This window comes from Pseudophryne corroboree, chromosome 3 (assembly GCF_028390025.1).
Source record: "Pseudophryne corroboree isolate aPseCor3 chromosome 3, aPseCor3.hap2, whole genome shotgun sequence".
Lineage (NCBI taxonomy): Eukaryota > Metazoa > Chordata > Amphibia > Anura > Myobatrachidae > Pseudophryne > Pseudophryne corroboree.
This window is the reverse complement of record NC_086446.1, coordinates 460132875-460146450: the sequence shown is the minus strand read 5'-3', so window position 1 is coordinate 460146450 and position 13576 is coordinate 460132875. Positions and strand designations below refer to the sequence as shown.

General features: G+C 45.1%; 1 protein-coding gene across 3 annotated transcripts in view; it reads right to left on the bottom strand.

Annotated features, from left to right (window-relative positions):
• Positions 1 to 1294: 1294 nt before the first annotated feature.
• USH1G (USH1 protein network component sans) overlaps positions 1295 to 13576 on the bottom strand; it is a 91949-nt gene continuing 79667 nt past the window's right edge. For 2 of the 3 annotated variants that reach the window (XM_063960671.1, XM_063960673.1), the window contains 3 exons: positions 8919 to 9302; positions 6107 to 6946; positions 1295 to 1852 (listed from right to left, as the gene is read on the bottom strand). In XM_063960671.1, the coding sequence (XP_063816741.1) occupies positions 1849 to 1852; positions 6107 to 6946; positions 8919 to 9302 (1228 nt within the window). In that variant the 3' untranslated portion in view covers positions 1295 to 1848. Of the gene's footprint in view, positions 1853 to 6102; positions 6947 to 8918; positions 9303 to 13576 lie in introns of those variants that run through there. The other variant, XM_063960672.1, reaches the window with a different exon arrangement.

Here is a 13576-nt window from a genome sequence, read left to right as displayed (position 1 = left end):
GACGGCCCATCCGGTGAGGATATGGGAAGCAGTTCTGCCGGCTCTGGCAGCTAACTGAGGAGGTCATTCCGAGTTGATTGCACGCTGCAACTTTTTACTGCCCGTGCGATCAGACAGACGCCGCCTATGGGGGAGGGTTTTTTTGCATAGCAAGGGTGCGATCGCTTATGCAGCCGAGCTATGCAAAAGCATTTTGTGCAGTTTCTAAGTAACTTCTGACTTACTCATCCACTGCGATCACTTCAGCCTGTCAGGTCCCGGAATTGACGTCAGACACCCACCCTGCAAACGCCTCAACACGCCTGCGTTCGCCCCACCACTCCCCTGAAAACGGTCATTTGATACCCAGATCAGCCTCCTGCCTGCAATCTTCTAGCGTTCGCCACTGCGAACACTTCTGACGTTGCTCTGGTCGCTGCCTGGCGACGGCCATCGCCGGGCATTGACGTGCATGCACATTGGGGTCCACGCGCAGCCGCAGTTCAGACCCGTTCGCATGGCTGCGAAAAAAAGCAGGGGGGTACACACGGAGAGATCCGTGCTTAATTTCTAAGCAATCTGACTAGATTGCTTAGAAAGTAAGTACTGCTCTCTCCGTGTGTATGCCCATAGCGATGCGCGGTTCCGCACGTTGCTATCGCCGGTTCTAGATTATGCCTGCATGCAGGCACAATCTAGTCAGGTCGCTGTGTGAAGTGAATGGCCCCCCTGTCCCCCCCTCGCTCAGCACACATCGCACTGTGTGCTGAGCGGTCTGTGCTAGATCTCTCAGCACGCATCTCTTCCGTGTGTGCCCCCCTTAACATCCACCTCTATCTTTGTGAATTTTGTATCTAATCAGAAATGGTTATATCATATGTTTTACTCTGTAGATGTGTGCAGCTCTGGAATGACAAACGTGCGAAACCTATCATATCAGTGGTTCCCAACTCTAATCCCAGGGGGTATATTTACTAAAGTGTGGGTTTATAGATGTGGAGATGTTGCCTATAGCAACCAATCAGATTCTCCTTCTCTTTTATCTATCACCTTCTAGAAGATAATAGCTAGAATCTGACTGGTTGTTATGGGCAACATCTCCACATCTATAAACCCACACTTTAGTAAATATAAATCCCTAGAGTCTTGCTAGCAGTCCATGTTTTAAGGCTATCCATGCCCTCACACAGGTGGTTGCATGAAAATAACTAATTATTCACTTGTGCACAAGCGCAGATATCCTGAAAATCTGAAATGCTAGGAGGTTTTAAGGGTAGTTCTTTTATATTGGTATAATGACACGTTGAAGTCATAATTACTTAATAATATTTTACTGAGGCTTCTCATTTGCATATTTTCTTTATAATGTTGAAATTTCCAAGGTTTGCAATTTTTATCAATGAATGTTAATCACAGATCACAGATGAAGTGAAAGAGACTGATATGAATTTGCACTATTAGTGTGCCAATGATGATGTGCCCTTAGCTGCCTTGTCTCTTGCTTAGCCATAGTATTGTCCATGACTCCTATGCTCAAAGAGGATACCTTAAATTAAAAGGCAAGTTCAACAAGAAGAACAAGATGTATACAGTAACATACAGCACAGGTCATTTCCATAGGAAAATAATATAACATACAGGAAAGTGCAGCATTTTTTTTTTTGCAGTTTTAATATACATCACACTGTGGATTCTGGATTTCCTGGTATAGAGGTAAATGTCCTTGGCACCTGACTGAACCATGAGTTTGTGGAGAGTTCTGGGTCTCCTACTGTGGCATGCATTTGGCGAAGAGCAGTCACTAGTTTAGTAAGTGGCCGCTGAGTTTTCTGGCACTGTAGTTGGGTCCTGCTCACTCAGTAGATGCCACTATCTGTAATAACAAAAGCCCAAACACATTAAAGTAACTATGGGAGCAACTGTGGAAAAATATATTGTTTATTATGTTTGCCTACTTCCCATAGGTAATTCTTAGTGACAAAATAAATAAGCATTAATATTTGTTGAAATTTGGTACCAAAATAAAGTCATATCTGTCCTAGAGTAAATGAATTATGGGCCCTACACATTGGCCGATCCGCCGCCGAGCTGCCCGACGGCGGATACGGCCTACGGGCGACCCAGCGGCGGGGGGGGTAGTGACGGGGGGAGTGAAGTAACTTCACTCCCCCCGTCACACGGCTCCATAGAACTGCAGGCAAATATGGACGAGATCGTCCATATTGGCCTGCATGCACAGCCGACATGGCACCAGCGATGAACGAGCGCGGGGCCATGCATCGTTCATTGCTGGTGACTCCACACTCAAAGATATGAACGTTATCTCGTTCAATAATGAACGAGATCGTTCATATTGTGCAGTTATGTTGGCCAGTGTGTAGGGCCTATAAAACTCAGGACCTGATCAGGGATGGACGCAGTAGCACAGCTGTCGTCTCCTGTGTTAAAGTATACTAATACTGCAGGAGGAGTCTTATGTAAGTAGACGCCTCCTGCCAGCTTCTGCATGAACATTGGCCATCTGAGTAACCCTCATCAGGCTGGTATGTGTTTTCACACCGTCTGGCATCGACACATCCAGAAAATGGGACCGTCATGTCCCCATTTTCTGGAATGCTGGCCACTGCCACCCCTTACCCATCCTTAAATGGCTGCAGCATGATTGACATAGGGAGCACTGCGACCTTTGTTGCAGGCAGATATCTGCACATGCACTGTACACATCCTGCAAATGCTCAGCTCTGAAAACTTACAGATATGTCCACATGCATCTAGCCTCCTGGCACGTCAGACAGCCCTTCTAGTCATGCCATGCCATAGAGCAGGCATTCCCAACCTCGGTCCTCAAGGCACACTAACAGTCCAGGTTTTACTGATATCCAGGCTTGAGCACAGGTGACTTAATTAGTACCTCAGCTATTTTGATATAACCATCTGTGCTGAAGCCTGGATATCACTAACACCTACACTGTTAGCGTGCCTTGAGGGCTCGGGTTGGGAATGCCTGCCATAGAGTGAAATGGTAGTGTTGAGCGTCTTTTCGCTTTTGCTGATAACAATGATATGCGGCATGCCTATATTCTGAGTGTGACCGTGGCTGTAGCTACATACGAAATGCTATGTTACAGTGCTTTCCTGGTACAACTGCTTGGTCGCACACAGAATATAGGCATGCCACATATCAGTTTAATCAGCAGAGTCTGCGTGTGCATAATATTTACACAGCGATGTCAATAAGACCCTAATGGAGCTGCATGGGTCCTGTCAGCTCACTCATGCCAGGCATCTCCTGCTACGTGGTGTATTGAGGCAAGATGTATGAGGACACATCTGTAGGAGATGTACGCAAGCCATCGAGATTGCGTACATCTGTGAATCTGGCCCTCATTGGGTAAACTAAAAAATAAAAAAGTAATTCGCATTTAACCAAACTAAAACATCCCAAAATCTGTTCTGGTTAGGAAGGTGTGAAAACATGATCAACTTGTGATTTTCTACTTAAACAGGTTTAGTTTTTCTTTAAAGGTAGCACATAATGCAATTGTTTAATTTTATTTGTGGCTACAATTACAGTACATTTATAGTATTTCAGAAATTGGGACACCATTCGATTATAAAAGTAAGACATTAAATACTTTGCTATTGAGGGAAGAGATCTAAAAGTGCATTTAGCGGAGAGGGGCACTGTGCAAAAATGTAAACGTCACTTCTAAAGTCCTACCTTCTTACATTTTACAACTGCCCCATTAATTACACAAAACATTTAATTCCTAAAATACTATTTATGGCTTAAATTACTTAGTCAGGGCACTATATAACTACCTTTATTACGTATAGTACTGTTGTGTTTGATGATTTGTTTTAAATTGACAAATGTATTTCTCAAATGGAGCAGAAGTGGAAGGTGCAATGGGGGTCATTCCGAGTTGATCGCTCGCTAGCGAACGCCTGTGCAGCAGAGCGCCTGCAAAAACATTTTGTGCAAAACAAGACCAGCCCTGGACTTACTCTTCGTGCGCTTTGATTCTAACGTTGGAGGGACGGCTTTTGACGACACACACCTGCCCAGCCACGCCTGCGTTTTCCCTGGCACGCCTGCGTTTTTCTAAGCACTCCCTGAAAACGGTCAGTTACCGCCTAGAAACGCCCACTTCATGTCAATCATCCTGCGTTGTACCGTGCGACTGAATGCTTCGCTAGAACCTGTGCAAAACCACAAAGAACTTTGCATCCGTACGTTGCGCGTGCGCATTGCGGTGCATATGCATGTGCAGAAATGCTGATTTTTAGTCTGATCGCTGCGAACAACGGCAGCTAGTAATCAACTCGGAATGACCCCCAATATGTGTTCTTTTAACATCATTCAGTAAGACACAAGCTCTGCCAGCTCAGAGCCACTGCAAAGATTAAAGCTCGCTACACACTATGCAATTTTCTGGTTGAATCAACAATTGGGACAAATTTTCTGGCTTGTGGAAGGTCCTGATATCGGCAGTGCACACAAGCAATTTTTTTTTAAGTAACCGATTTTCTGCCACACAACAGTGAATTTGAATATGTCCATCCACAACGAGGATGAGGTTATTGTACATGTGCACACACTCCACATTATCAAGACATTTTGGTCGATATCTTATGACAAGTATGACCAATCGGAAAATCAAAGCTGAGCACTTCCAGACGTTTTTGAAACGTACTATCGGCACATCGCTAAAACGCTCATGACTACACAATGTTGAAAAAATCAGGCTGACCACCCGATTATTGGCAAATCAGCCAAATAATTGTATTGTGTGTGGGTACCTTTAGTACTTTCCCAGAGAGGAAATGGCTGTCCTCTGCACAACAGACCTAAACGCACCTTCTACCTCATTTCAGAAACTTGCTGTGTAAAATGAAATCTATTTTATCACTGCTCTGCAATAGGTTCACTAGTGCACCTAATAACGTACTTTGTTGGGGCAATTTCTGCTTTAGCACAAATCTAAGCAAACCTGTACAAAGTTTGGCCCATAATACTACCATAGACAGTGTTTTATTGCACCTAAGCCAATTTGGACCTGATTCTAAGTCAGACACAGCCGCCCTTGCATCTTTTTCATCTGCAACTTTATGCTAATGCAGCTACAAAACATTTCTCTAATGTATATCTGTGCGTCTGAATGTGCAAGGACTGAGACGCCCACTTACAGTGTATATAGATGCTGCAATACTGTCTGGTGCGTCTTTAGACCATGAAAGCTTGCACAAGCCCTGCGGCAGGTGCAGTTTCTCCATCTTAATATGACCGCCTATGTGAGTGACAACACACCTGTGATACTCTCATAGGGTGAAACATCTCCGTGCGTCTTTTTAGCCACACCTGTTACCTCCCAGTCAACGCCCCTTACATTTCTGCTACTGTACGTCTAAATTTGTTCTGCGACTTTGTATGAACAAAATTGTGTACCATGCGCAGTGCGACTCAGGTGCATGTGAAGACTAAAAACATTGTCGGTTGCGTGAATATCGCAATAGTGTCCCACTCAGGCCGTTTGTGCTCTGCAAATGAGGCCCTAAAACTTTAATGATAAACAAAAATTGGTAATATAACAAAACAGCAATGAAAGAACAGATGATGATAGTTGCAAAGTGGCATCAATCAGCTCTTCATATCCCCCTTTCTAATCATGTGCTATGAAAGCTTAATAGAGGAAAGCAGAAATAAATAGTAGTGCATTTTTAGGACAGTCCCAAAATAATGCAGCACCAAGGACTATTGATAGGTGGGAGCCTTTAAATGGACATGACATACTTCCTCTGAAATTAGACAAATAAGACTTATTAATCTTTCAATGATCTGGGTAATAAGGATGTTAAGTGATATCTTTAACTTTAGCCATTTTTCCCCCATAGCTTTTTCCCATCTGTTATCGTCAGTTTTAATTTGAATTGGCGATTTGTAACCTATATCTGCATGGCCTGAATTGAAATGTCATTGTGCTTTTTTTACAATGACTATCTATCTATCTATCTATCTATCTATCTATCTATCTATCTATCTATCTATCTATCTATCTATCTATCTATCTAGTTAGCATTCAGATTGGAGAGATCAGGTCACACAGGGTTATTTTGTATTACTTACAGCTCAGTATCTCCCATGGCCAAGGGTCTCTCCACTGCCTGCTTCCTCCTCTGGACACCATCTAGAATTTTTTTGCGAGGTCCTAGTGGGATGCGAATACTTTTGAGATCATGGTCGGAGCAGAGTGTGAGGGCTGCCAGGTCGATCTTCTCATCTTGAAGCAGAGACACAAACTCAGACATCTGCAGTGAGGCCAAGAATGTCTCCAGGGGGGTGGTGTCAGGTTCCTCTTCGTCATCCAATCCTAACTCCTCCTCTTCCCATGGAAGAGTCTGCTCATTTCTTCCCTCTAGACTGCCAGCGCTGCCAATGCTATCATCTAAACTTGGAGATCGCTTAAGTCGACTGCGCAGCTTTACCCCCTCACCTTCCATGTTGAGTCCATTGTCCTCTTGTCTACCCACACCAAACAGCCCACTACTCAGATAATTTCTCCTGAACACCATGGTGCCGAGTCCTGGTCTGGTGAACAGAGAATCATGTCCAGAGTCTGTGCTGACTTCAGAGTGGGCAGAGTCCCCATGTAGTCCAGGGTCACTGACAGCCCTGGATAGTGAATCTTCCTCATGCAAAAACATTTCACGAAGGTGGTGGCGCCCTCGGTCCCGGGGACTGGCATAGGTTCCTTGCTTTACAAACATAACATCATTGCCTAACTGAAGTCCAGAGAGTGATCGTACACTTTTCCTACCATCCTCATATATCTTAAATGTTCCATCATTCTGCTTTCTTTTCTCCAGCTTTTTCTGCATCTTAGTTTTGCCCTTTGTGGTACCGGCAGCATGAGAATATGGCATGGTGGCAAGTAATGTGGCACTCGGGAAGCGCTGGCTCACTGAGCTGATGAAAAGAGAAAGACATAGACAATACTTTACGAAAAATTCACATTTTAGAGCCTATGTAAAAAGGTTCATATTGCTGGTGTACCTGTTATTCAAATACTTAACTTGGTAGAGTACTCTAGCTGGGATGGGGAGAGGGGGAATGGGCATTTTATGTAGTACAACCTAGTTTGTCAGTAACTTTGCTGCATTGTTTTTCTCCGCCCCCCCCCCCCCCCCCAAGATATCTCATTACAGTATGCAAATGTTCCAAAATATGGAATAATACAATATCCAAAATACTTCTGGTCCCAAGCATTTTGGATATGGCAGACTTAACCTGTACTGCCATTTCTGGATAGCAATAACAGAACAAATGCATGAAAAATGTTGAATTGTTGGAAGCAATTTCTTAATACATTAATATTGTGAAATATTTTTAAACTTTCTTTTCATCAACTTTAGTGGCTCTGAGAGACCTTGTATTTTAATTTCAACTCACATGTCCATTTTTGAGAGCATTGCCTTGTTTGGTGGTGAACATGGTATATTTACTGAAGTGCAGGTTTTTAGAAGTGGAGATATTGCCCATAGCAACCAGTCAGATTCTACTGATCATTTATTTAGCACCTTCTAGAAAATAATGGCCCTCATTCAGGGCCGGATTAAGCCCTTGGGGGGCCCGGTGCACCAAAAACAGCAGGGCCCCCCAGTGGACCACCACCCCCCACAGTCCCCCCCCCCTTCCACTCCGCTGCTCACCTCCCGCGGTCACAGGCAACGGGAGCCGCGCTGCAGCAGGGGGAGAAGAGAAGACACCAGGTTGCCGGGGTATGAGGGATCCACGCTGCCGGGGAAGGAGTGCGGCTGTGCATGCGGCTTCCTCCCCCTCCTCTCGGGCAGCACGGTCGGGGACTGAGTCAAGCAATCTCCAGCCTCTGCCGCCAGCAGCATCTCTCCTGGCAGCAGCGAAGGCTGGAGATTGCTTGACTCAGTCCCCGACCGTGCTGCCCGAGAGGAGGGGGGAGGAAGCCACATGCACAGCGTGGATCCCTCCTGCCCCGGCAACCTGTAGATCGGTGCAGAGCTTCGGCCGGGGGCCCCCTTAAAGCAGGGGGGCCCGGGGTACTGACCCCCGGGGCACCCCCCTTAATCCGGCTCTGCCCTCATTCCGAGTTGTTCGCTTGCTAGCTGCTTTTAGCAGCAATGCACATGCTAAGCCGCCGCCCTCTGGGAGTGTATCTTAGCTTAGCAGAATTGCGAACGAAAGATTAGCAGTTCTGCTATTAAATATTTCCCTGCAGTTTCTGAGTAGCTCCAGACCTACTCCCTGATTGCGATGACTGCAGTCAGTTTAGTTCCTGGTATGACGTCAAAAACACGCCCTCCGTTCGGCCAGCCACTCCCCCGTTTCTCCAGCCACTCCTGCGTTTTTGCCTGGCACGCCTGCGTTTTTTTAGCACACTCCCTGAAAACGCTGAGTTGCGCCCAGAAACACCCACTTCCTGTCAACTATACTACGAACACTCGAGCTACGTTTTTCAGTCGCTCGAGTGTTTGTAAAACTGCAAACTCGAGCCTCTGTAAAACTGCAAACTTTTGTGTGAAAGTACTTAGCGCATGCGCACTGCGTACCATGCGCATGCGCATAAATGCAGTTTTTTCACTTGATCGCTGCGCTGCGAAAAACGGCAGCGAGCGAACAACTCGGAATGACCACCAATATCTAGAATCTGATTGGTTGCTATGGGCAACATCTCCACTTCTAAAAACCAACACTTTAGTAAATATACCCCATTGTTTCTAGTGCGGGAATGGACAGGGAGTTTATGGGAGGACAGTCTAGGCTACAAACTGTAGTTTGGTCCTTCTTACCAAGCTAAACTTTGCCAGTCAGCTTCTGACAACGGGCACGCTATAACTGTATATAGCAGAGTAAAATAAACATTATACATCAGTAACTGTATAGTGTTGTGGAAAACTTCATGTACCTGGAGAAACTGGAGAAGCTCATGGTATCAGAATGGTCAGACATCTCCTTGCGGTAACGCCTCTCCATTCGCTCATGGTGCTTGCGTTGCAGCTTTGCACAGTCACGAATGCGTTTCTCTGCCTCACGGAATGCTCGGTCCTTCAGTTTGGAGACCATCTTTGGATTCAAACTGTTCTGCTTGGCTGCAATGGAATCTAGATACCGGACACACTCCATGTGGCCCTTGGTAGCTGCCATATCCAGCGGGGTGTGATAGTCATTATCCAGGCACCAGATATTGGCCCCGAAGGACACCAGAAAGGACAAGCAATTGAGGTGACCATTGGCAGCAGACAGATGCAGGGGTGTGTTTCCCCAAATGTCACATTTATCAGGATCCCCCCTGCACGAGAGATAAGAGGTAAAAAGAATGACAGGTTACTTTTTCCAATTTTTTATGTAAGTATTTTTTTAAGGAACATTTATCTTCAGGGAATATTTTCGTATAGGTATTGCATACAGTTGGTTTGTGTATAATAAGTGGCCAAGTATAAAGACAGGTCACTGTTATAATGGCATATTGAAAGGCTGAAATTAAGCTTGCACCTCCTATAATGAATGCCAGTAAGTTCACTATAGAAAATGTTACCTTATACTGGGCATACAAGTGCAGACATTTTTTTTGTATTGACAGACATTTTATCTGCCAGTCTGTAACCCAGCAGATAATATGGACATACACTGTGAGATCTCTCACGGCCAGCCATACTGTGAGATCTCTCACAGTGTATTGGCCACGATATCTACGCTCCGCCCCTAAGGAGGAGACATTTCCCAATTCCTTTCTATGTAAGGGACAGGGCAAATGTCCATTGGTCAGCCGTGGAATGCCATACACTGTTCAATGCGGCCGACTTTTAACCTAGAAAACTGCTCCGTCCCACCTCTCCGTCCAGCCTGCCCTTCCCGTCACATTCAGCCAGCCGCTCCGTCCAGCCTGCCTCTCTCGGCCCGCTCCGTCCAGCCTGCCTCTCCCGCCCCGCTCCATCCAGCCTGCCGCTTCCGCCCCATTAAGCCAGCCGCCGCTCCATCCAGCCGCTCCGTCCAGTGTGTGAGAGAGAAGCGCTCCTCACACACTAATCACTGGCCACCAATGTATATAAATATCCACTGGCCACCAATGTACAATATATATATTATGCACTCACCCCACTGCCCAGCAATGTTGTGCATGCATGTTTTAAACATGCATGCACCCACTGCCCACCAATGTAAAAACATGCATGCACCCACTGCCAGCAATGTTGGGCATGCATGTTTGGGCACTACACACTTGCCGATTTGCCGCTGAGGTGCCCAACGGCTGACCCGGTGGCGAGGGGAGTGATGTCACTCCCTGACATCACCCTGCCCCATAGCCCTGCATGCTAATATGGACAATATTGTCCATATTGGCTTGCAGGCATAAACGACACAGCACCAACCGCGGGGCCGCGCATCGTTCATCATTGGTGCCTACACACTGAGCGATATGAACAATTTCTCGATCCTTACTGAACGAGATTGTTCATATTGGTCGCGCACATCGGCAAGTGTGTAAGGCCCTTAATGCATGCACCCACAGCACAGCAATGTTATGCATGCATGTTTTATTGCCAGCCCTTTATTTAAATGAGGTGTTCCAAAAGATTTAACCAATATCTTTTGTCTTTCATATCTTTCATAAGTATAGTTGCAAACATTCACAAATATTTTTCAGGAACACTTTCTACTGCTGAGTCATCTCCTTATGCAGACTGCTTACAGTACTGTCTTTCCTGACCTTGCAGTACTGTAACACTGAATGTGATTCTGCATTTTATCTATTTCTTTTCAGTAAAGGCTAAAGCTTACGAAAGCCTAGAAGCAGTTCATGTTTTCCAGGCCACCTGCGGATCTGTAGAATGTGTCGATTAGGAATGAATGCACCACATTTTTGACAATGTGACAGTAATACCCCTTTTACACCGCCAGCTTTGAACACGTGTTATTGCACATGAGCGCTCATAACCCGTGTTGCTGTGCGGTGTAAAAGGGCCCAGTTGGAATAATCCGGGGCGAGTGACCTGGTATTCCAACTCGGGTAGGAAGCAGGGATGAACACGTGTTCAACCCGGCTCGCTGTGCTGTGTAAACGGGAAGCCGGGTCGATGTGATCCATTTCCCGTTCACTTTGTGTGGACGGACGGCGCTTGGATATCATGTGATCTCTAAGTACAGTCACCGCTGACGTCACCAACCCAGCAATATGCCAGGTTGGAAACAACGGCGGAGGGGGCCCTGAGGCGGGTCACAGCCGGGAGGACCCGTGTCAGGCTCCCAGGTGTGACCCGCCTCAGGCGGTATAAAAGGGGTGTTAGTAATGACTACACCTGTGCTCCAGATAGGTGGTCTGAAAACGTGACCTGTTAGTAGCTCTCGAGGACCAGGTTCGCTACCACTGGTAGAAAATAAGGGGCCTGATGAAGAGGTGGTCGCCACAACTATGTTTGTGCAGTTGAGCTTTCTTTGCTACTGCCCATGCATGAACAGTCAATTAAACCTTTACTGCGCACACCAAAGTACGCAATGGCATACACATCTGCATATGACATCACTATTACTTACTTGAGACGGTTTCTGCTATCCATGAGTGGTTCAAGATGGAGTCAGGAAGGTGACATAAAGTCTTCGCAAAAAGAGGAGGTGCCATGGGCATGCAATGGGAGTGTCAAGGGTGGGTTTCGGCATGAGTCTGTGATCTCTAACATAGCACAACAGTCACAGTTTGTCATATCTTAAGACAGTAATAAGAGATACTCTGCACCAAGCAGGGACTGTTCAAGGAGTCGATGATGCGACCTATGGTGTGTTGATGGATCCAGAGATTATGAAGAGATTGGATCCACCAGCACACTTGAGCATTTGCTTAGATATGCAAAGTGGTCGTCGCTCTGTAGTGCACAAAGGAAATGCCTGCATACTTTTTTACCCTTGAGAATCGAAAAATCGCAGCCGCGCATGATCTGTGTACACCTCTAAATCAGTCCCAGGAATAGGACTTTTACATACACAAACCTTTAAACCCTAGTTCTGTGTCTGCACCTAGTATCTGTACCTAGTATTGCAGGTTTGTGTGTCTATCTGAAATTCACACGGTGGAAAAAGTTACATGTAATTTTGATATCCAGCCTACTACCCACCTGCACTAATTGAAACTTTTACACAATACTGCTTTGCTAGCTATATATCATACCTTAGGTAATGATGTGAATGAGGCGACATTTACTAGCTTTGGCATTTTTGTTTGTTTTTATGTTTTTCCCAAGTGCAGGGAGAAAATGGCAGTATGCCGCGCCCCACAACGCAGGTATTTCCCCCTCACTATACTCTATTTACCTCATGTTTTAGCATCCGCAATCAGCAAAGAATCCACCCATCTGCTCCCATGTGACTTTTCAATCTATAGATGCAGCCATCTTTTCCATGCATACCTATGTGCCATAACAATAGGTGCATTTACACATGTGCATAGTTATAAAAGAGTTTTCTTTCAGGTTCTATTCCTATGCGGGCTGTACAGGAGTGGCTTCATGCATCACTTTCCAAATGGAAGATAAGCAGGTAACATTATTGTGGCTTTATATTATTTGTTCTCCTGAAGCTACAGGTTCAAAATCCTTTGTTCTCAGCTATTAGAAGCAACATGAACATAAGCACTTGTGCTCCACAGCTACTGTATAGTATCAACTAAGTAGACAAGCAAACAGAAGGTTATTACACAAAGATTCCCGCTAATCTCATTAAATGTACAAAACAGAAGAATCAACGTTCATACAAAGTAGCTTTCATCAGAGTTCCTATAGTACTGTCTGCTCTCATACTCATGGATGATTTATCCTGAATTTGAGGACTTGCCAAAATAGTATATGAAATGTTACAATACTCATGAATGCTTCGTTGTTGATCTGACGTCTGACAAGTGCTCAAATGATCTGGTGAACAGAGTGCAATGTAACCAACTACAAGAGATACTGATATGTATCTTCACATTGGCTAACCCACTAAATGGCTGCTAGATCTACAGTACGCAATTTGACCATCCACATATTTGGCAGTATGTGCGGCATGCAACAGATGCTTTATAATAAGGTTTTTATATTGCTAATTGAAGTGAAATGAGGATTTAAGGAAAGCCAACCTTGAATTTGAAACGTTTTTTCAAACTGGGCTCAGTAAGTGTAAGTACAAACTCGGTGACATTGTGTGGACAGTAAATCCACTGGCCATAACCTAAAAACTATTTTTGAATAATGACCAAATTGTACATCAAGATGAATCTTATTTTGCTTATAAAATGCAGTTTTCCTGTGTGTTTTATTTTATCGGCTCTCTCATTTGATAATATTAAGGAACAGTGGTGGAGATGTATGAAGCAGTGAAAAGAGTGGAGAAGTCTGCCATTGGAGAAATTGCCAATGGCAATCAATCAGCTACTATGTATAATTTTAAAGCATGCACTTGATAACAGGATTTTATAACCTACCGGTAAATCCTTTTCTCGTAGTCCGTAGAGGATGCTGGGGTCCACAATAGTACCTTGGGGTATAGACGGGTCCACTGGAGCCTTCTGCACTTTAAAAGTTTAAGTGTGGGCTG